This window comes from Sorex araneus, chromosome 6, assembly GCF_027595985.1.
Source record: "Sorex araneus isolate mSorAra2 chromosome 6, mSorAra2.pri, whole genome shotgun sequence".
NCBI lineage: Eukaryota > Metazoa > Chordata > Mammalia > Eulipotyphla > Soricidae > Sorex > Sorex araneus.
Genome location: NC_073307.1, coordinates 55026916 through 55048836, shown reverse-complemented (window position 1 = coordinate 55048836; position 21921 = coordinate 55026916). Strand labels below are relative to the sequence as shown.

The following is a 21921-nucleotide window of genomic DNA, read 5'->3' as shown; positions in this document are numbered from 1 at the left end:
AGAGTATCTTGCACGCACGGCAGAGCCTGTCAAGCTACCCGTGGCATATTCGATATGCCAAAAACAGTCACAACAAGGCTCACAATGAAAATGTTACTAGTGGCCACTCGAACAAATCAATGAGCAACAGGATGACAGTGATCATATATATTTATAACATATCGATTAAATCTGACGAATATTAATTATATTTTATATAATACTTTTTCCACATAACCCTTCTAAAACTTACTTCCAAAGTCATTTGGTGATTTTTCCCTCAACATACCCACCAAAGGAAGGAAGGGTGCAGGGTTTTGGATGTGGATGCCATTTCTCACTGACTCTCTGTGTCTGTGTCTGTCTCTCTCTGTCTCCCTGTCTCTCTCTCTTACAGACACACACTTGTGATACCTTCGAAGTTAGTGCTAGAGAGACTTTTCGTATGAGAGAAAGAGAAGAGAGTTGTGCGTGTGTGTACTGTTTGTGAGCCTGTGTGTGCTATCGCGCACGCGCATGCCTCTGTTTCCGATGAGCCTCTGGAGACAGAGCGTCCCTTAGGGCCCCCTGGGACCCTGGGCCTAAGCGGGGTGGTGGTTGACCTGGTGCAGCACTCGGAAATGTGCTCCGGGGAAGCCTTATGGGCTGTACCATCTCTCGGTTGATTTCCAGCTGTAGACAATTGTTTGCGACTTTATACATTTGATTTATAACTTTTGTGTGATCCTAGACACTTTAATGAACAAGACTTTTATAAAAGTGTACTGGCGCGGTGGGGGGCTGGGGAGGTGGCGGGAAGAGGGGAGGTATACCATGATTCTTGGTGGTGGGATACTTGCACTGGTGAATGGATGGGTGTTTCAGCATCGCATAACTGAGACTTCAACCTGTAAGCTTTGTAACTTTCCCCACGGTGATTCAATAAAGAATAAAATAAAATGAAAGCAATTTTAAAAATGTGCACTGGCGTAATTCTTTTTTGTTTGCATTGTTTCGTTGGGTTTGCTCACACCCAGCTAGCTCACGACTTTCTCCTGACTCTGTGCTCAGGGATTTCCTCCTCCCATCCCATGAAACCATATGTGAGTGGATGCAGGACCTGAGCTGGGCTGGTGTGAAAAATACAAGCGAGTGTGGGTGGAAGGGGTGTTGTCAAAAAAGCCAAAGATTCCTCCTGGGGGGAGGGGGAGATGACGGCTTCGTCACGTTCTGTTGTCCGAGGGCTCTCGGGGCAGTTCTCTCTCACGCACCTAGCATGTGTTCAGTGTTCCCGAGTTGCTGTGTATGGAGCGGATTTATCCATCCCTTTCTTCGGTTCTACGTTTTGATGCCTCTACAAGATAGACTATCTCCGTGTAATGTGCAGCAGAGGAGCATGCCTGAGGAGGTGCTGGGCCAGTCCGAAGGGCTCTGGAGACAGAGCGTCCCTTAGGGCCCCCTGGACCGGCCACCCTCTATGCTTGCCACAGCCTGCTGTGGACGTCCGCTTGGGGGTCAGGTGAGCTGAGGGATTGGTCACACACTCACTCTCCCGTCATTGGGATTGGACAGGTTGGAGATGGGTGGGTCTCGTCCAGGGGCTGCTGGGTCAGGCCAGACAGTATTTAGGGACTCGCCCGCCAGGAGGTTGGGCTTCTCTCCAGCGCTCTGCCAGGAGGTTGGGCCTCTCTCCAGCGCTCTGCCAGGAGTTCGGGCTTCTCTCCAGCGCTCTGCCAGGAGTTCGGGCTTCTCTCCAGCGCTCTGCCAAGGGAAGTCGTCGTTCCGACGAAGTCTTGGTCGCCGAGTTCTGGGGGCACGGAGGCCCCTTCTCTGCACCGGGCAGCTTTCCCCCCAAGGCAAGAGATGGCACACGCCGAATCCTGGAGCAGCAAGAACGCTGAAGTCTGCAGCGCCACGGCCCTACAGTCGCCGGGCCCGACGTCCCAGGTGGGTCTGGCTCCCCCGGGCCAGGGCCAGGGCCGGGCTGGCGCCAAGGCTCTCCCTCCCCAGGGGAAGATGGGGCGTGCCGTGGGAGCCGGGCTGCGGAACGTCGGGAACAGCTGCTACGTGAACGCCGCCCTGCAGTGTCTGACCTACACCCCGGCCCTGGCCAGCTGGGCAGCGTCCGGGCTTCATGGCGGCGCCCACGGCCAGCGGCCCTGCTGCAGGTCGTGCGGCGTGCGGGCGCACATCGGCCGGGCCCGGCGCCACCCCGGGGAGGTCCTCGCGCCGTGCCCCTCGCTGCTGGCCGGATTCCACAGGGAGCGGCAGGAAGACGCGCACGAGTTCCTCATGTTCACGCTGGACGCCATGCAGCAAGGCTGCCCGCAGGACGGCGGGCGGGAGCCGGCCGACATCCCGGGCATCTTTGGAGGCCGCTGGCGGTCCCAGGTGCAGTGTCTGCGCTGCCTGGCCGTCTCCGACACCTTTGAACCTTACCTGGACGTGGCGCTGGACGTGGGAGCGGCGCCGAGCGTGGCCCAAGCCCTGCGAGAGCTGGTGAGGCCCGAGAGACTGGAGGGGGAGGACGCCTACCTGTGCGGCACCTGCGGCCAGAAGACGCCCGCCACCAAGACGCTGACCCTGCACGCGGCCTCGCGGGTCCTGATGCTGGTGCTGAAGAGGTTCTGCCAGGGCGGCGACGCCAAGCTGGCTGGGCACGTGAGCTACCCCGAGTGCCTGGACGTGGGCGGCTGCACGTCGGAGCGCCAGGAGGGGCCTCTCGCGTACGTGCTCTACGCCGTCCTGGTGCACACGGGCTGGAGCTCTCACGGTGGCCACTACCTGTGCTACGTCAGAGCGGGGGACGGCCAGTGGTACCAGATGGACGACGCCAGGGTCAGCGCCTGCGACGCGTCCCGCGTCCTCAGCCAGCAGGCCTACGTCCTCTTCTACGCGCAGAAGGCCGAGTGGGAGAGAGTCGGCGGCGACTGGGGCTGGGCCGGGCCGGAGGGGCCAGGCTGCGGGGCCTCGGCGATGCCCAGGGAGCGGCCGGGCCGTCCTGCCAGGGACCGCGAGCCCTCGGTGTCTGGCCACCTCGAGCCTTGCGAGGACTCTTCTGCCATCAGCCTGGACTGCTGGAGGCGGCTGCAGGAGCAGAGCCGGCCCAAGCCGCCGCCCGGCCTCAGGAGGACGGTTGCCGCCCTGCCCGCCAACGCAGTGGTCATCCACCGCTCCAGACACAGCCACGGGGCGCCCTGGGAGCAGCCTGAGCCCCGGAAAGCTGCCCCAGAAACGTGTGCCACGGCCGCCAAGAGGAAGAGCAGGAAAGGCCAGAAAAGCCTGCGGGTCCTGCACAGCCTTCAGCTCCCACGGGGGCCCCGCCTCTGACAGCCCAGCGGCCGGCGCCAGATCCAGCACCACGGCACCAAGCGTCTGCCCTCTGCTGCCTGCCGAGACGATTTTCCTATGACCCAGCATGTGGGTGGCCGCTTCGCACCCCTTAGTCTTTGCCGGGACGCGCAAACATAAGTCCTAGTGTCGGGTGGGGGGGGGAGGGTGGTGATGATCCGGGTGCGGCACTCAGAACTGTGCTCCGGGGGAGCCTTATGGGCTGTACCATCTCTCGGTTGATTTCCAGCTGTGGACAATTGTTTGCTACTTTATACATTTGATTTAAAACTTTTGTGTGATCCTAGACACTTTAATGAACATGACTTTTATAAAAGTGTACTGGCGCGTTGGGGGGCTGGGGAGGTGGCGGGAAGAGGGGAGGTATACCGTGATTCTTGGTGGTGTGATACGTGCACTGGTGAATGGATGGGTGTTTCAGCATCGCATAACTGATAGTTCAACCTGTAAGATTTGTAACTTTCCACACGGTGATTCAGTAAAGAATAAAATAAAATGGAAGCAATTTTAAAAATGTGTACTGGCGTAATTCTTTTTTGTTTGCATTGTTTCGTTGGGTTTGCTCACACCCAGCAATGCTCACGACTTTCTCCTGACTCTGTGCTCAGGGATTTCCTCCTCCCATCCCATGAAACCATATGTGAGTGGATGCAGGACCTGAGCTGGGCTGGTGTGAAAAATACAAGCGAGTGTGGGTGGAAGGGGTGTTGTCAAAAAAGACAAAGATTCCTCCTGGGGGGAGGGGGAGATGACGGCTGCGTCACGTTCTGTTGTCCGAGGGCTCTCGGGGCAGTTCTCTCTCACGCACCAAGCTTGTGTTCAGTGTTCCCGAGCTGCTGTGTATGGAGCGGATTTATCCATCCCTTTCTTCGGTTCTACCTTTAGATGCCTCTACAAGATAGACTATCTCCGTGTAATGTGCAGCAGAGGAGCATGCCTGAGGAGGTGCTGGGCCAGTCCGAAGGGCTCTGGAGACAGAGCGTCCCGTAGGGCCCAAGAGTATCTTGCACGCACGGCAGAGCCTGTCAAGCTACCCGTGGCATATTCGATATGCCAAAAACAGTCACAACAAGGCTCACAATGAAAATGTTACTAGTGGCCACTCGAACAAATCAATGAGCAACTGGATGACAGTGATCATATATATTTATAACATATCGATTAAATCTGACGAATATTAATCATATTTTATATAATACTTTTTCCACATAACCCTTCTAAAACTTACTTCCAAAGTCATTTGGTGATTTTTCTCTCAACATACCCACCAAAGGAAGGAAGGGTGCAGGGTTTTGGATGTGGATGCCATTTCTCACTGACTCTCTGTGTCTGTTTCTGTCTCTCTCTGTCTCCCTGTCTCTCTCGCTTACAGACACACACTTGTGATACCTTCGAAGTTAGTGCTAGAGAAACTTTTCGTATGAGAGAAAGCGAAGAGAGTTGTGCGTGTGTGTACTGTTTGTGAGCCTGTGTGTGCTATCGCGCACGCGCATGCCTCTGTTTCCGATGAGCCTCTGGAGACAGAGCGTCCCTTAGGGCCCCCTGGGACCCTGGACCTAAGCGGGGTGGTGGTTGACCTGGTGCAGCACTCGGAAATGTGCTCCGGGGAAGCCTTATGGGCTGTACCATCTCTCGGTTGATTTCCAGCTGTAGACAATTGTTTGCGACTTTATACATTTGATTTATAACTTTTGTGTGATCCTAGACACTTTAATGAACATGACTTTTATAAAAGTGTACTGGCGCGGTGGGGGGCTGGGGAGGTGGCGGGAAGAGGGGAGGTATACCGTGATTCTTGGTGGTGGGATACTTGCACTGGTGAATGGATGGGTGTTTCATCATCGCATAACTGAGACTTCAACCTGTAAGCTTTGTAACTTTCCCCACGGTGATTCAATAAAGAATAAAATAAAATGAAAGCAATTTTAAAAATGTGTATTGGCGTAATTCTTTTTTGTTTGCATTGTTTCGTTGGGTTTACTCACACCCAGCTAGCTCACGACTTTCTCCTGACTCTGTGCTCAGGGATTTCCTCCTCCCATCCCATGAAACCATATGTGAGTGGATGCAGGACCTGAGCTGGGCTGGTGTGAAAAATTCAAGCGAGTGTGGGTGGAAGGGGTGTTGTCAAAAAAGCCAAAGATTCCTCCTGGGGGGAGGGGGAGATGACGGCTTCGTCACGTTCTGTTGTCCGAGGGCTCTCGGGGCAGTTCTCTCTCACGCACCTAGCATGTGTTCAGTGTTCCCGAGTTGCTGTGTATGGAGCGGATTTATCCATCCCTTTCTTCGGTTCTACCTTTTGATGCCTCTACAAGATAGACTATCTCCGTGTAATGTGCAGCAGAGGAGCATGCCTGAGGAGGTGCTGGGCCAGTCCGAAGGGCTCTGGAGACAGAGCGTCCCTTAGGGCCCAAGAGTATCTTGCACGCACGGCAGAGCCTGTCAAGCTACCCGTGGCATATTCGATATGCCAAAAACAGTCACAACAAGGCTCACAATGAAAATGTTACTAGTGGCCACTCGAAGAAATCAATGAGCAACAGGATGACAGTGATCATATATATTTATAACATATCGATTAAATCTGACGAATATTAATTATATTTTATATAATACTTTTTCCACATAACCCTTCTAAAACTTACTTCCAAAGTCATTTGGTGATTTTTCCCTCAACATACCCACCAAAGGAAGGAAGGGTGCAGGGTTTTGGATGTGGATGCCATTTCTCACTGACTCTCTGTGTCTGTGTCTGTCTCTCTCTGACTCCCTGTCTTTCTCTCTTACAGACACACATTTGTGATACCTTCGAAGTTAGTGCTAGAGAAACTTTTCGTATGAGAGAAAGAGAAGAGAGTTGTGCGTGTGTGTACTGTTTGTGAGCCTGTGTGTGCTATCGCGCACGCGCATGCCTCTGTTTCCGATGAGCCTCTGGAGACAGAGCGTCCCTTAGGGCCCCCTGGGACCCTGGACCTAAGCGGGGCGGTAGTTGACCTGGTGCAGCACTCAGAAATGTGCTCCGGGGAAGCCTTATGGGCTGTACCATCTCTCGGTTATTTTCCAGCTGTAGACAATTGTTTGCGTCTTTATACATTTGATTTGTAACTTTTGTGTGATCCTAGACATTTTAGTGAACATGATTTCTATAAAAGTGTACTGGAGTAGTTGCACATGCGCGGTGGGGGGCTGGGGAGGTGGCGGGAAGAGGGGAGGTATACCGTGATTCTTGGTGGTGGGATACGTGCACTGGTGAATGGATGGGTGTTTCAGCATCGCATAACTGATAGTTCAACCTGTAAGATTTGTAACTTTCCACACGGTGATTCAGTAAAGAATAAAATAAAATGGAAGCAATTTTAAAAATGTGCACTGGCGTAATTCTTTTTTGTTTGCATTGTTTCGTTGGGTTTGCTCACACACAGCTAGCTCACGACTTTCTCCTGACTCTGTGCTCAGGGATTTCCTCCTCCCATCCCATGAAACCATATGTGAGTGGATGCAGGACCTGAGCTGGGCTGGTGTGAAAAATACAAGCGAGTGTGGGTGGAAGGGGTGTTGTCAAAAAAGACAAAGATTCCTCCTGGGGGGAGGGGGAGATGACGGCTTCGTCACGTTCTGTCATCCGAGGGCTCTCGGGGCAGTTCTCTCTCATGCACCTAGCATGTGTTCAGTGTTCTCGAGCTGCTGTGTATGGAGCGGATTTATCCATCCCTTTCTTCGGTTCTACCTTTTGATGCCTCTACAAGATAGACTATCTCCGTGTAATGTGCAGCAGAGGAGCATGCCTGAGGAGGTGCTGGGCCAGTCCGAAGGGCTCTGGAGACAGAGCGTCCCTTTGGGCCCAAGAGTATCTTGCACGCACGGCAGAGCCTGTCAAGCTACCCGTGGCATATTCGATATGCCAAAAACAGTCACAACAAGGCTCACAATGAAAATGTTACTAGTGGCCACTCGAACAAATCAATGAGCAACTAGATGACAGTGATCATATATATTTATAACATATCGATTAAATCTGACGAATATTAATCATATTTTATATAATACTTTTTCCACATAACCCTTCTAAAACTTACTTCCAAAGTCATTTGGTGATTTTTCTCTCAACATACCCACCAAAGGAAGGAAGGGTGCAGGGTTTTGGATGTGGATGCCATTTCTCACTGACTCTCTGTGTCTGTTTCTGTCTCTCTCTGTCTCCCTGTCTCTCTCGCTTACAGACACACACTTGTGATACCTTCGAAGTTAGTGCTAGAGAAACTTTTCGTATGAGAGAAAGAGAAGAGAGTTGTGCGTGTGTGTACTGTTTGTGAGCCTGTGTGTGCTATCGCGCACGCGCATGCCTCTGTTTCCGATGAGCCTCTGGAGACAGAGCGTCCCTTAGGGCCCCCTGGGACCCTGGACCTAAGCGGGGTGGTGGTTGACCTGGTGCAGCACTCGGAAATGTGCTACGGGGAAGCCTTATGGGCTGTACCATCTCTCGGTTGATTTCCAGCTGTAGACAATTGTTTGCGACTTTATACATTTGATTTATAACTTTTGTGTGATCCTAGACACTTTAATGAACATGACTTTTATAAAAGTGTACTGGCGCGGTGGGGGGCTGGGGAGGTGGCGGGAAGAGGGGCGGTATACCGTGATTCTTGGTGGTGGGATACTTGCACTGGTGAATGGATGGGTGTTTCAGCATCGCATAACTGAGACTTCAACCTGTAAGCTTTGTAACTTTCCCCACGGTGATTCAATAAAGAATAAAATAAAATGGAAGCAATTTTAAAAATGTGTATTGGCGTAATTCTTTTTTGTTTGCATTGTTTCGTTGGGTTTACTCACACCCAGCTAGCTCACGACTTTCTCCTGACTCTGTGCTCAGGGATTTCCTCCTCCCATCCCATGAAACCATATGTGAGTGGATGCAGGACCTGAGCTGGGCTGGTGTGAAAAATTCAAGCGAGTGTGGGTGGAAGGGGTGTTGTCAAAAAAGACAAAGATTCCTCCTGGGGGGAGGGGGAGATGACGGCTTCGTCACGTTCTGTTGTCCGAGGGCTCTCGGGGCAGTTCTCTCTCACGCACCTAGCATGTGTTCAGTGTTCCCGAGTTGCTGTGTATGGAGCGGATTTATCCATCCCTTTCTTCGGTTCTACCTTTTGATGCCTCTACAAGATAGACTATCTCCGTGTAATGTGCAGCAGAGGAGCATGCCTGAGGAGGTGCTGGGCCAGTCCGAAGGGCTCTGGAGACAGAGCGTCCCTTAGGGCCCAAGAGTATCTTGCACGCACGGCAGAGCCTGTCAAGCTACCCGTGGCATATTCGATATGCCAAAAACAGTCACAACAAGGCTCACAATGAAAATGTTACTAGTGGCCACTCGAACAAATCAATGAGCAACAGGATGACAGTGATCATATATATTTATAACATATCGATTAAATCTGACGAATATTAATTATATTTTATATAATACTTTTTCCACATAACCCTTCTAAAACTTACTTCCAAAGTCATTTGGTGATTTTTCCCTCAACATACCCACCAAAGGAAGGAAGGGTGCAGGGTTTTGGATGTGGATGCCATTTCTCACTGACTCTCTGTGTCTGTGTCTGTCTCTCTCTGACTCCCTGTCTTTCTCTCTTACAGACACACATTTGTGATACCTTCGAAGTTAGTGCTAGAGAAACTTTTCGTATGAGAGAAAGAGAAGAGAGTTGTGCGTGTGTGTACTGTTTGTGAGCCTGTGTGTGCTATCGCGCACGCGCATGCCTCTGTTTCCGATGAGCCTCTGGAGACAGAGCGTCCCTTAGGGCCCCCTGGGACCCTGGACCTAAGCGGGGCGGTAGTTGACCTGGTGCAGCACTCAGAAATGTGCTCCGGGGAAGCCTTATGGGCTGTACCATCTCTCGGTTATTTTCCAGCTGTAGACAATTGTTTGCGTCTTTATACATTTGATTTGTAACTTTTGTGTGATCCTAGACATTTTAGTGAACATGATTTCTATAAAAGTGTACTGGAGTAGTTGCACATGCGCGGTGGGGGGCTGGGGAGGTGGCGGGAAGAGGGGAGGTATACCGTGATTCTTGGTGGTGGGATACGTGCACTGGTGAATGGATGGGTGTTTCAGCATCGCATAACTGATAGTTCAACCTGTAAGATTTGTAACTTTCCACACGGTGATTCAGTAAAGAATAAAATAAAATGGAAGCAATTTTAAAAATGTGTACTGGCGTAATTCTTTTTTGTTTGCATTGTTTCGTTGGGTTTGCTCACACACAGCTAGCTCACGACTTTCTCCTGACTCTGTGCTCAGGGATTTCCTCCTCCCATCCCATGAAACCATATGTGAGTGGATGCAGGACCTGAGCTGGGCTGGTGTGAAAAATACAAGCGAGTGTGGGTGGAAGGGGTGTTGTCAAAAAAGACAAAGATTCCTCCTGGGGGGAGGGGGAGATGACGGCTTCGTCACGTTCTGTCATCCGAGGGCTCTCGGGGCAGTTCTCTCTCATGCACCTAGCATGTGTTCAGTGTTCTCGAGCTGCTGTGTATGGAGCGGATTTATCCATCCCTTTCTTCGGTTCTACCTTTTGATGCCTCTACAAGATAGACTATCTCCGTGTAATGTGCAGCAGAGGAGCATGCCTGAGGAGGTGCTGGGCCAGTCCGAAGGGCTCTGGAGACAGAGCGTCCCTTTGGGCCCAAGAGTATCTTGCACGCACGGCAGAGCCTGTCAAGCTACCCGTGGCATATTCGATATGCCAAAAACAGTCACAACAAGGCTCACAATGAAAATGTTACTAGTGGCCACTCGAACAAATCAATGAGCAACTGGATGACAGTGATCATATATATTTATAACATATCGATTAAATCTGACGAATATTAATCATATTTTATATAATACTTTTTCCACATAACCCTTCTAAAACTTACTTCCAAAGTCATTTGGTGATTTTTCCCTCAACATACCCACCAAAGGAAGGAAGGGTGCAGGGTTTTGGATTTGGATGCCATTTCGCACTGACTCTCTGTGTCTGTTTCTGTCTCTCTCTGTCTCCCTGTCTCTCTCGCTTACAGACACACACTTGTGATACCTTCGAAGTTAGTGCTAGAGAAACTTTTCGTATGAGAGAAAGAGAAGAGAGTTGTGCGTGTGTGTACTGTTTGTGAGCCTGTGTGTGCTATCGCGCACGCGCATGCCTTTGTTTCCGATGAGCCTCTGGAGACAGAGCGTCCTTTAGGGCCCCCTGGGACCTTAGACCTAAGCGGGGTGGTGGTTGACCTGGTGCAGCACTCAGAAATGTGCTCAGGGAAGCCTTATGGGCTGTACCATCTCTCCGTTGATTTCCAGCTGTAGACAATTGTTTGCGACTTTATACATTTGATTTATAACTTTTGTGTGATCCTAGACATTTTAATGAACATGACTTTTATAAAAGTGTACTGGCGCGGTGGGGGGCTGGGGAGGTGGCGGGAAGAGGGGAGGTATACCGTGATTCTTGGTGGTGGGATACGTGCACTGGTGAATGGATGGGTGTTTCAGCATCGCATAACTGAGACTTCAACCTGTAAGCTTTGTAACTTTCCACAGGGTGATTCAGTAAAGAATAAAATAAAATGGAAGCAATTTTAAAAATGTGTACTGGCGTAATTCTTTTTTGTTTGCATTGTTTCGTTGGGTTTGCTCACACCCAGCTAGCTCACGACTTTCTCCTGACTCTGTGCTCAGGGATTTCCTCCTCCCATCCCATGAAACCATATGTGAGTGGATGCAGGACCTGAGCTGGGCTGGTGTGAAAAATACAAGCGAGTGTGGGTGGAAGGGGTGTTGTCAAAAAAGACAAAGATTCCTCCTGGGGGGAGGGGGAGATGACGGCTTCGTCACGTTCTGTTGTCCGAGGGCTCTCGGGGCAGTTCTCTCTCACGCACCTAGCATGTGTTCAGTGTTCCCGAGTTGCTGTGTATGGAGCGGATTTATCCATCCCTTTCTTCGGTTCTACCTTTTGATGCCTCTACAAGATAGACTATCTCCGTGTAATGTGCAGCAGAGGAGCATGCCTGAGGAGGTGCTGGGCCAGTCCGAAGGGCTCTGGAGACAGAGCGTCCCTTAGGGCCCAAGAGTATCTTGCACGCACGGCAGAGCCTGTCAAGCTACCCGTGGCATATTCGATATGCCAAAAACAGTCACAACAAGGCTCACAATGAAAATGTTACTAGTGGCCACTCGAACAAATCAATGAGCAACAGGATGACAGTGATCATATATATTTATAACATATCGATTAAATCTGACGAATATTAATTATATTTTATATAATACTTTTTCCACATAACCCTTCTAAAACTTACTTCCAAAGTCATTTGGTGATTTTTCCCTCAACATACCCACCAAAGGAAGGAAGGGTGCAGGGTTTTGGATGTGGATGCCATTTCTCACTGACTCTCTGTGTCTGTGTCTGTCTCTCTCTGACTCCCTGTCTTTCTCTCTTACAGACACACATTTGTGATACCTTCGAAGTTAGTGCTAGAGAAACTTTTCGTATGAGAGAAAGAGAAGAGAGTTGTGCGTGTGTGTACTGTTTGTGAGCCTGTGTGTGCTATCGCGCACGCGCATGCCTCTGTTTCCGATGAGCCTCTGGAGACAGAGCGTCCCTTAGGGCCCCCTGGGACCCTGGACCTAAGCGGGGCGGTAGTTGACCTGGTGCAGCACTCAGAAATGTGCTCCGGGGAAGCCTTATGGGCTGTACCATCTCTCGGTTATTTTCCAGCTGTAGACAATTGTTTGCGTCTTTATACATTTGATTTGTAACTTTTGTGTGATCCTAGACATTTTAGTGAACATGATTTCTATAAAAGTGTACTGGAGTAGTTGCACATGCGCGGTGGGGGGCTGGGGAGGTGGCGGGAAGAGGGGAGGTATACCGTGATTCTTGGTGGTGGGATACGTGCACTGGTGAATGGATGGGTGTTTCAGCATCGCATAACTGATAGTTCAACCTGTAAGATTTGTAACTTTCCACACGGTGATTCAGTAAAGAATAAAATAAAATGGAAGCAATTTTAAAAATGTGTACTGGCGTAATTCTTTTTTGTTTGCATTGTTTCGTTGGGTTTGCTCACACACAGCTAGCTCACGACTTTCTCCTGACTCTGTGCTCAGGGATTTCCTCCTCCCATCCCATGAAACCATATGTGAGTGGATGCAGGACCTGAGCTGGGCTGGTGTGAAAAATACAAGCGAGTGTGGGTGGAAGGGGTGTTGTCAAAAAAGACAAAGATTCCTCCTGGGGGGAGGGGGAGATGACGGCTTCGTCACGTTCTGTCATCCGAGGGCTCTCGGGGCAGTTCTCTTTCATGCACCTAGCATGTGTTCAGTGTTCTCGAGCTGCTGTGTATGGAGCGGATTTATCCATCCCTTTCTTCGGTTCTACCTTTTGATGCCTCTACAAGATAGACTATCTCCGTGTAATGTGCAGCAGAGGAGCATGCCTGAGGAGGTGCTGGGCCAGTCCGAAGGGCTCTGGAGACAGAGCGTCCCTTTGGGCCCAAGAGTATCTTGCACGCACGGCAGAGCCTGTCAAGCTACCCGTGGCATATTCGATATGCCAAAAACAGTCACAACAAGGCTCACAATGAAAATGTTACTAGTGGCCACTCGAACAAATCAATGAGCAACTGGATGACAGTGATCATATATATTTATAACATATCGATTAAATCTGATGAATATTAATCATGTTTTATATAATACTTTTTCCACATAACCCTTCTAAAACTTACTTCCAAAGTCATTTGGTGATTTTTCCCTCAACATACCCACCAAAGGAAGGAAGGGTGCAGGGTTTTGGATTTGGATGCCATTTCGCACTGACTCTCTGTGTCTGTTTCTGTCTCTCTCTGTCTCCCTGTCTCTCTCGCTTACAGACACACACTTGTGATACCTTCGAAGTTAGTGCTAGAGAAACTTTTCGTATGAGAGAAAGAGAAGAGAGTTGTGCGTGTGTGTACTGTTTGTGAGCCTGTGTGTGCTATCGCGCACGCGCATGCCTTTGTTTCCGATGAGCCTCTGGAGACAGAGCGTCCTTTAGGGCCCCCTGGGACCTTAGACCTAAGCGGGGTGGTGGTTGACCTGGTGCAGCACTCAGAAATGTGCTCAGGGAAGCCTTATGGGCTGTACCATCTCTCCGTTGATTTCCAGCTGTAGACAATTGTTTGCGACTTTATACATTTGATTTATAACTTTTGTGTGATCCTAGACATTTTAATGAACATGACTTTTATAAAAGTGTACTGGCGCGGTGGGGGGCTGGGGAGGTGGCGGGAAGAGGGGAGGTATACCGTGATTCTTGGTGGTGGGATACGTGCACTGGTGAATGGATGGGTGTTTCAGCATCGCATAACTGAGACTTCAACCTGTAAGCTTTGTAACTTTCCACAGGGTGATTCAGTAAAGAATAAAATAAAATGGAAGCAATTTTAAAAATGTGTACTGGCGTAATTCTTTTTTGTTTGCATTGTTTCGTTGGGTTTGCTCACACCCAGCTAGCTCATGACTTTCTCCTGACTCTGTGCTCAGGGATTTCCTCCTCCCATCCCATGAAACCATATGTGAGTGGATGCAGGACCTGAGCTGGGCTGGTGTGAAAAATACAAGCGAGTGTGGGTGGAAGGGGTGTTGTCAAAAAAGACAAAGATTCCTCCTGGGGGGAGGGGGAGATGACGGCTTCGTCACGTTCTGTTGTCCGAGGGCTCTCGGGGCAGTTCTCTCTCACGCACCTAGCATGTGTTCAGTGTTCCCGAGTTGCTGTGTATGGAGCGGATTTTTACATCCCTTTCTTCGGTTCTACCTTTTGATGCCTCTACAAGGATAGACTATCTCCGTGTAATGTGCAGCAGAGGAGCATGCCTGAGGAGGTGCTGGGCCAGTCCGAAGGGCTCTGGAGACAGAGCGTCCCTTAGGGCCCAAGAGTATCTTGCACGCACGGCAGAGCCTGTCAAGCTACCCGTGGCATATTCGAAATGCCAAAAACAGTCACAACAAGGCTCACAATGAAAATGTTACTAGTGGCCACTCGAAGAAATCAATGAGCAACAGGATGACAGTGATCATATATATTTATAACATATCGATTAAATCTGACGAATATTAATTATATTTTATATAATACTTTTTCCACATAACCCTTCTAAAACTTACTTCCAAAGTCATTTGGTGATTTTTCCCTCAACATACCCACCAAAGGAAGGAAGGGTGCAGGGTTTTGGATGTGGATGCCATTTCTCACTGACTCTCTGTGTCTGTGTCTGTCTCTCTCTGACACCCTGTCTTTCTCTCTTACAGACACACATTTGTGATACCTTCGAAGTTAGTGCTAGAGAAACTTTTCGTATGAGAGAAAGAGAAGAGAGTTGTGCGTGTGTGTACTGTTTGTGAGCCTGTGTGTGCTATCGCGCACGCGCATGCCTCTGTTTCCGATGAGCCTCTGGAGACAGAGCGTCCCTTAGGGCCCCCTGGGACCCTGGACCTAAGCGGGGCGGTAGTTGACCTGGTGCAGCACTCAGAAATGTGCTCCGGGGAAGCCTTATGGGCTGTACCATCTCTCGGTTATTTTCCAGCTGTAGACAATTGTTTGCGTCTTTATACATTTGATTTGTAACTTTTGTGTGATCCTAGACATTTTAGTGAACATGATTTCTATAAAAGTGTACTGGAGTAGTTGCACATGCGCGGTGGGGGGCTGGGGAGGTGGCGGGAAGAGGGGAGGTATACCGTGATTCTTGGTGGTGGGATACGTGCACTGGTGAATGGATGGGTGTTTCAGCATCGCATAACTGATAGTTCAACCTGTAAGATTTGTAACTTTCCACACGGTGATTCAGTAAAGAATAAAATAAAATGGAAGCAATTTTAAAAATGTGCACTGGCGTAATTCTTTTTTGTTTGCATTGTTTCGTTGGGTTTGCTCACACCCAGCTAGCTCACGACTTTCTCCTGACTCTGTGCTCAGGGATTTCCTCCTCCCATCCCATGAAACCATATGTGAGTGGATGCAGGACCTGAGCTGGGCTGGTGTGAAAAATACAAGCGAGTGTGGGTGGAAGGGGTGTTGTCAAAAGAGACAAAGATTCCTCCTGGGGGGAGGGGGAGATGACGGCTTCGTCACGTTCTGTCGTCCGAGGGCTCTCGGGGCAGTTCTCTCTCACGCACCTAGCATGTGTTCAGTGTTCTCGAGCTGCTGTGTATGGAGCGGATTTATCCATCCCTTTCTTCGGTTCTACCTTTTGATGCCTCTACAAGATGACTATCTCCGTGTAATGTGCAGCAGAGGAGCATGCCTGAGGAGGTGCTGGGCCAGTCCGAAGGGCTCTGGAGACAGAGCGTCCCTTTGGGCCCAAGAGTATCTTGCACGCACGGCAGAGCCTGTCAAGCTACCCGTGGCATATTCGATATGCCAAAAACAGTCACAACAAGGCTCACAATGAAAATGTTACTAGTGGCCACTCGAACAAATCAATGAGCAACTGGATGACAGTGATCATATATATTTATAACATATCGATTAAATCTGACGAATATTAATCATATTTTATATAATACTTTTTCCACATAACCCTTCTAAAACTTACTTCCAAAGTCATTTGGTGATTTTTCCCTCAACATACCCACCAAAGGAAGGAAGGGTGCAGGGTTTTGGATTTGGATGCCATTTCGCACTGACTCTCTGTGTCTGTTTCTGTCTCTCTCTGTCTCCCTGTCTCTCTCGCTTACAGACACACACTTGTGATACCTTCGAAGTTAGTGCTAGAGAAACTTTTCGTATGAGAGAAAGAGAAGAGAGTTGTGCGTGTGTGTACTGTTTGTGAGCCTGTGTGTACTATCGCGCACGCGCATGCCTCTGTTTCCGATGAGCCTCTGGAGACAGAGCGTCCTTTAGGGCCCCCTGGGACCTTAGACCTAAGCGGGGTGGTGGTTGACCTGGTGCAGCACTCAGAAATGTGCTCAGGGAAGCCTTATGGGCTGTACCATCTCTCGGTTGATTTCCAGCTGTAGACAATTGTTTGCGACTTTATACATTTGATTTATAACTTTTGTGTGATCCTAGACATTTTAATGAACATGACTTTTATAAAAGTGTACTGGCGCGGTGGGGGGCTGGGGAGGTGGCGGGAAGAGGGGAGGTATACCGTGATTCTTGGTGGTGGGATACGTGCACTGGTGAATGGATGGGTGTTTCAGCATCGCATAACTGAGACTTCAACCTGTAAGCTTTGTAACTTTCCACAGGGTGATTCAGTAAAGAATAAAATAAAATGGAAGCAATTTTAAAAATGTGTACTGGCGTAATTCTTTTTTGTTTGCATTGTTTCGTTGGGTTTGCTCACACCCAGCTAGCTCACGACTTTCTCCTGACTCTGTGCTCAGGGATTTCCTCCTCCCATCCCATGAAACCATATGTGAGTGGATGCAGGACCTGAGCTGGGCTGGTGTGAAAAATACAAGCGAGTGTGGGTGGAAGGGGTGTTGTCAAAAAAGACAAAGATTCCTCCTGGGGGGAGGGGGAGATGACGGCTTCGTCACGTTCTGTTGTCCGAGGGCTCTCGGGGCAGTTCTCTCTCACGCACCTAGCATGTGTTCAGTGTTCCCGAGTTGCTGTGTATGGAGCGGATTTTTACATCCCTTTCATCGGTTCTACCTTTTGATGCCTCTACAAGGATAGACTATCTCCGTGTAATGTGCAGCAGAGGAGCATGCCTGAGGAGGTGCTGGGCCAGTCCGAAGGGCTCTGGAGACAGAGCGTCCCTTAGGGCCCAAGAGTATCTTGCACGCACGGCAGAGCCTGTCAAGCTACCCGTGGCATATTCGATATGCCAAAAAGTCACAACAAGGCTCACAATGAAAATGTTACTAGTGGCCACTCGAAGAAATCAATGAGCAACAGGATGACAGTGATCATATATATTTATAACATATCGATTAAATCTGACGAATATTAATTATATTTTATATAATACTTTTTCCACATAACCCTTCTAAAACTTACTTCCAAAGTCATTTGGTGATTTTTCCCTCAACATACCCACCAAAGGAAGGAAGGGTGCAGGGTTTTGGATGTGGATGCCATTTCTCACTGACTCTCTGTGTCTGTGTCTGTCTCTCTCTGACTCCCTGTCTTTCTCTCTTACAGACACACATTTGTGATACCTTCGAAGTTAGTGCTAGAGAAACTTTTCGTATGAGAGAAAGAGAAGAGAGTTGTGCGTGTGTGTACTGTTTGTGAGCCTGTGTGTGCTATCGCGCACGCGCATGCCTCTGTTTCCGATGAGCCTCTGGAGACAGAGCGTCCCTTAGGGCCCCCTGGGACCCTGGACCTAAGCGGGGCGGTAGTTGACCTGGTGCAGCACTCAGAAATGTGCTCCGGGGAAGCCTTATGGGCTGTACCATCTCTCGGTTATTTTCCAGCTGTAGACAATTGTTTGCGTCTTTATACATTTGATTTGTAACTTTTGTGTGATCCTAGACATTTTAGTGAACATGATTTCTATAAAAGTGTACTGGAGTAGTTGCACATGCGCGGTGGGGGGCTGGGGAGGTGGCGGGAAGAGGGGAGGTATACCGTGATTCTTGGTGGTGGGATACGTGCACTGGTGAATGGATGGGTGTTTCAGCATCGCATAACTGATAGTTCAACCTGTAAGATTTGTAACTTTCCACACGGTGATTCAGTAAAGAATAAAATAAAATGGAAGCAATTTTAAAAATGTGTACTGGCGTAATTCTTTTTTGTTTGCATTGTTTCGTTGGGTTTGCTCACACACAGCTAGCTCACGACTTTCTCCTGACTCTGTGCTCAGGGATTTCCTCCTCCCATCCCATGAAACCATATGTGAGTGGATGCAGGACCTGAGCTGGGCTGGTGTGAAAAATACAAGCGAGTGTGGGTGGAAGGGGTGTTGTCAAAAAAGACAAAGATTCCTCCTGGGGGGAGGGGGAGATGACGGCTTCGTCACGTTCTGTCATCCGAGGGCTCTCGGGGCAGTTCTCTCTCATGCACCTAGCATGTGTTCAGTGTTCTCGAGCTGCTGTGTATGGAGCGGATTTATCCATCCCTTTCTTCGGTTCTACCTTTTGATGCCTCTACAAGATAGACTATCTCCGTGTAATGTGCAGCAGAGGAGCATGCCTGAGGAGGTGCTGGGCCAGTCCGAAGGGCTCTGGAGACAGAGCGTCCCTTTGGGCCCAAGAGTATCTTGCACGCACGGCAGAGCCTGTCAAGCTACCCGTGGCATATTCGATATGCCAAAAACAGTCACAACAAGGCTCACAATGAAAATGTTACTAGTGGCCACTCGAACAAATCAATGAGCAACTGGATGACAGTGATCATATATATTTATAACATATCGATTAAATCTGACGAATATTAATCATATTTTATATAATACTTTTTCCACATAACCCTTCTAAAACTTACTTCCAAAGTCATTTGGTGATTTTTCTCTCAACATACCCACCAAAGGAAGGAAGGGTGCAGGGTTTTGGATGTGGATGCCATTTCTCACTGACTCTCTGTGTCTGTTTCTGTCTCTCTCTGTCTCCCTGTCTCTCTCGCTTACAGACATACACTTGTGATACCTTCGAAGTTAGTGCTAGAGAAACTTTTCGTATGAGAGAAAGCGAAGAGAGTTGTGCGTGTGTGTACTGTTTGTGAGCCTGTGTGTGCTATCGCGCACGCGCATGCCTCTGTTTCCGATGAGCCTCTGGAGACAGAGCGTCCCTTAGGGCCCCCTGGGACCCTGGACCTAAGCGGGGTGGTGGTTGACCTGGTGCAGCACTCTGAAATGTGCTCCGGGGAAGCCTTATGGGCTGTACCATCTCTCGGTTGATTTCCAGCTGTAGACAATTGTTTGCGACTTTATACATTTGATTTATAACTTTTGTGTGATCCTAGACACTTTAATGAACATGACTTTTATAAAAGTGTACTGGCGCGGTGGGGGGCTGGGGAGGTGGCGGGAAGAGGGGAGGTATACCGTGATTCTTGGTGGTGGGATACGTGCACTGGTGAATGGATGGGTGTTTCAGCATCGCATAACTGAGACTTCAACCTGTAAGCTTTGTAACTTTCCACAGGGTGATTCAGTAAAGAATAAAATAAAATGGAAGCAATTTTAAAAATGTGTACTGGCGTAATTCTTTTTTGTTTGCATTGTTTCGTTGGGTTTGCTCACACCCAGCTAGCTCACGACTTTCTCCTGACTCTGTGCTCAGGGATTTCCTCCTCCCATCCCATGAAACCATATGTGAGTGGATGCAGGACCTGAGCTGGGCTGGTGTGAAAAATTCAAGCGAGTGTGGGTGGAAGGGGTGTTGTCAAAAAAGCCAAAGATTCCTCCTGGGGGGAGGGGGAGATGACGGCTTCGTCACGTTCTGTTGTCCGAGGGCTCTCGGGGCAGTTCTCTCTCACGCACCTAGCATGTGTTCAGTGTTCCCGAGTTGCTGTGTATGGAGCGGATTTATCCATCCCTTTCTTCGGTTCTACCTTTTGATGCCTCTACAAGATAGACTATCTCCGTGTAATGTGCAGCAGAGGAGCATGCCTGAGGAGGTGCTGGGCCAGTCCGAAGGGCTCTGGAGACAGAGCGTCCCTTAGGGCCCAAGAGTATCTTGCACGCACGGCAGAGCCTGTCAAGCTACCCGTGGCATATTCGATATGCCAAAAACAGTCACAACAAGGCTCACAATGAAAATGTTACTAGTGGCCACTCGAAGAAATCAATGAGCAACAGGATGACAGTGATCATATATATTTATAACATATCGATTAAATCTGACGAATATTAATTATATTTTATATAATACTTTTTCCACATAACCCTTCTAAAACTTACTTCCAAAGTCATTTGGTGATTTTTCCCTCAACATACCCACCAAAGGAAGGAAGGGTGCAGGGTTTTGGATGTGGATGCCATTTCTCACTGACTCTCTGTGTCTGTGTCTGTCTCTCTCTGACTCCCTGTCTTTCTCTCTTACAGACACACATTTGTGATACCTTCGAAGTTAGTGCTAGAGAAACTTTTCGTATGAGAGAAAGAGAAGAGAGTTGTGCGTGTGTGTACTGTTTGTGAGCCTGTGTGTGCTATCGCGCACGCGCATGCCTCTGTTTCCGATGAGCCTCTGGAGACAGAGCGTCCCTTAGGGCCCCCTGGGACCCTGGACCTAAGCGGGGCGGTAGTTGACCTGGTGCAGCACTCAGAAATGTGCTCCGGGGAAGCCTTATGGGCTGTACCATCTCTCGGTTATTTTCCAGCTGTAGACAATTGTTTGCGTCTTTATACATTTGATTTGTAACTTTTGTGTGATCCTAGACATTTTAGTGAACATGATTTCTATAAAAGTGTACTGGAGTAGTTGCACATGCGCGGTGGGGGGCTGGGGAGGTGGCGGGAAGAGGGGAGGTATACCGTGATTCTTGGTGGTGGGATACGTGCACTGGTGAATGGATGGGTGTTTCAGCATCGCATAACTGATAGTTCAACCTGTAAGATTTGTAACTTTCCACACGGTGATTCAGTAAAGAATAAAATAAAATGGAAGCAATTTTAAAAATGTGCACTGGCGTAATTCTTTTTTGTTTGCATTGTTTCGTTGGGTTTGCTCACACCCAGCTAGCTCACGACTTTCTCCTGACTCTGTGCTCAGGGATTTCCTCCTCCCATCCCATGAAACCATATGTGAGTGGATGCAGGACCTGAGCTGGGCTGGTGTGAAAAATACAAGCGAGTGTGGGTGGAAGGGGTGTTGTCAAAAGAGACAAAGATTCCTCCTGGGGGGAGGGGGAGATGACGGCTTCGTCACGTTCTGTCGTCCGAGGGCTCTCGGGGCAGTTCTCTCTCACGCACCTAGCATGTGTTCAGTGTTCTCGAGCTGCTGTGTATGGAGCGGATTTATCCATCCCTTTCTTCGGTTCTACCTTTTGATGCCTCTACAAGATGACTATCTCCGTGTAATGTGCAGCAGAGGAGCATGCCTGAGGAGGTGCTGGGCCAGTCCGAAGGGCTCTGGAGACAGAGCGTCCCTTTGGGCCCAAGAGTATCTTGCACGCACAGCAGAGCCTGTCAAGCTACCCGTGGCATATTCGATATGCCAAAAACAGTCACAACAAGGCTCACAATGAAAATGTTACTAGTGGCCACTCGAACAAATCAATGAGCAACTGGATGACAGTGATCATATATATTTATAACATATCGATTAAATCTGACGAATATTAATCATATTTTATATAATACTTTTTCCACATAACCCTTCTAAAACTTACTTCCAAAGTCATTTGGTGATTTTTCCCTCAACATACCCACCAAAGGAAGGAAGGGTGCAGGGTTTTGGATTTGGATGCCATTTCGCACTGACTCTCTGTGTCTGTTTCTGTCTCTCTCTGTCTCCCTGTCTCTCTCGCTTACAGACACACACTTGTGATACCTTCGAAGTTAGTGCTAGAGAAACTTTTCGTATGAGAGAAAGAGAAGAGAGTTGTGCGTGTGTGTACTGTTTGTGAGCCTGTGTGTACTATCGCGCACGCGCATGCCTCTGTTTCCGATGAGCCTCTGGAGACAGAGCGT

At 49.1% G+C, this 21921-nt stretch overlaps 1 protein-coding gene across 1 annotated transcript; it reads left to right on the top strand.

Moving 5' to 3' along the window:
* The first annotated feature begins 1821 nt into the window (after positions 1–1821).
* On the top strand, positions 1822–3288 carry LOC129405873 (ubiquitin carboxyl-terminal hydrolase 17-like protein 6). The gene has a single exon (XM_055143556.1). It carries the CDS (start codon positions 1822–1824, stop codon positions 3286–3288), a length of 1467 nt encoding a protein of 488 aa, XP_054999531.1.
* Positions 3289–21921: the final 18633 nt, after the last annotated feature.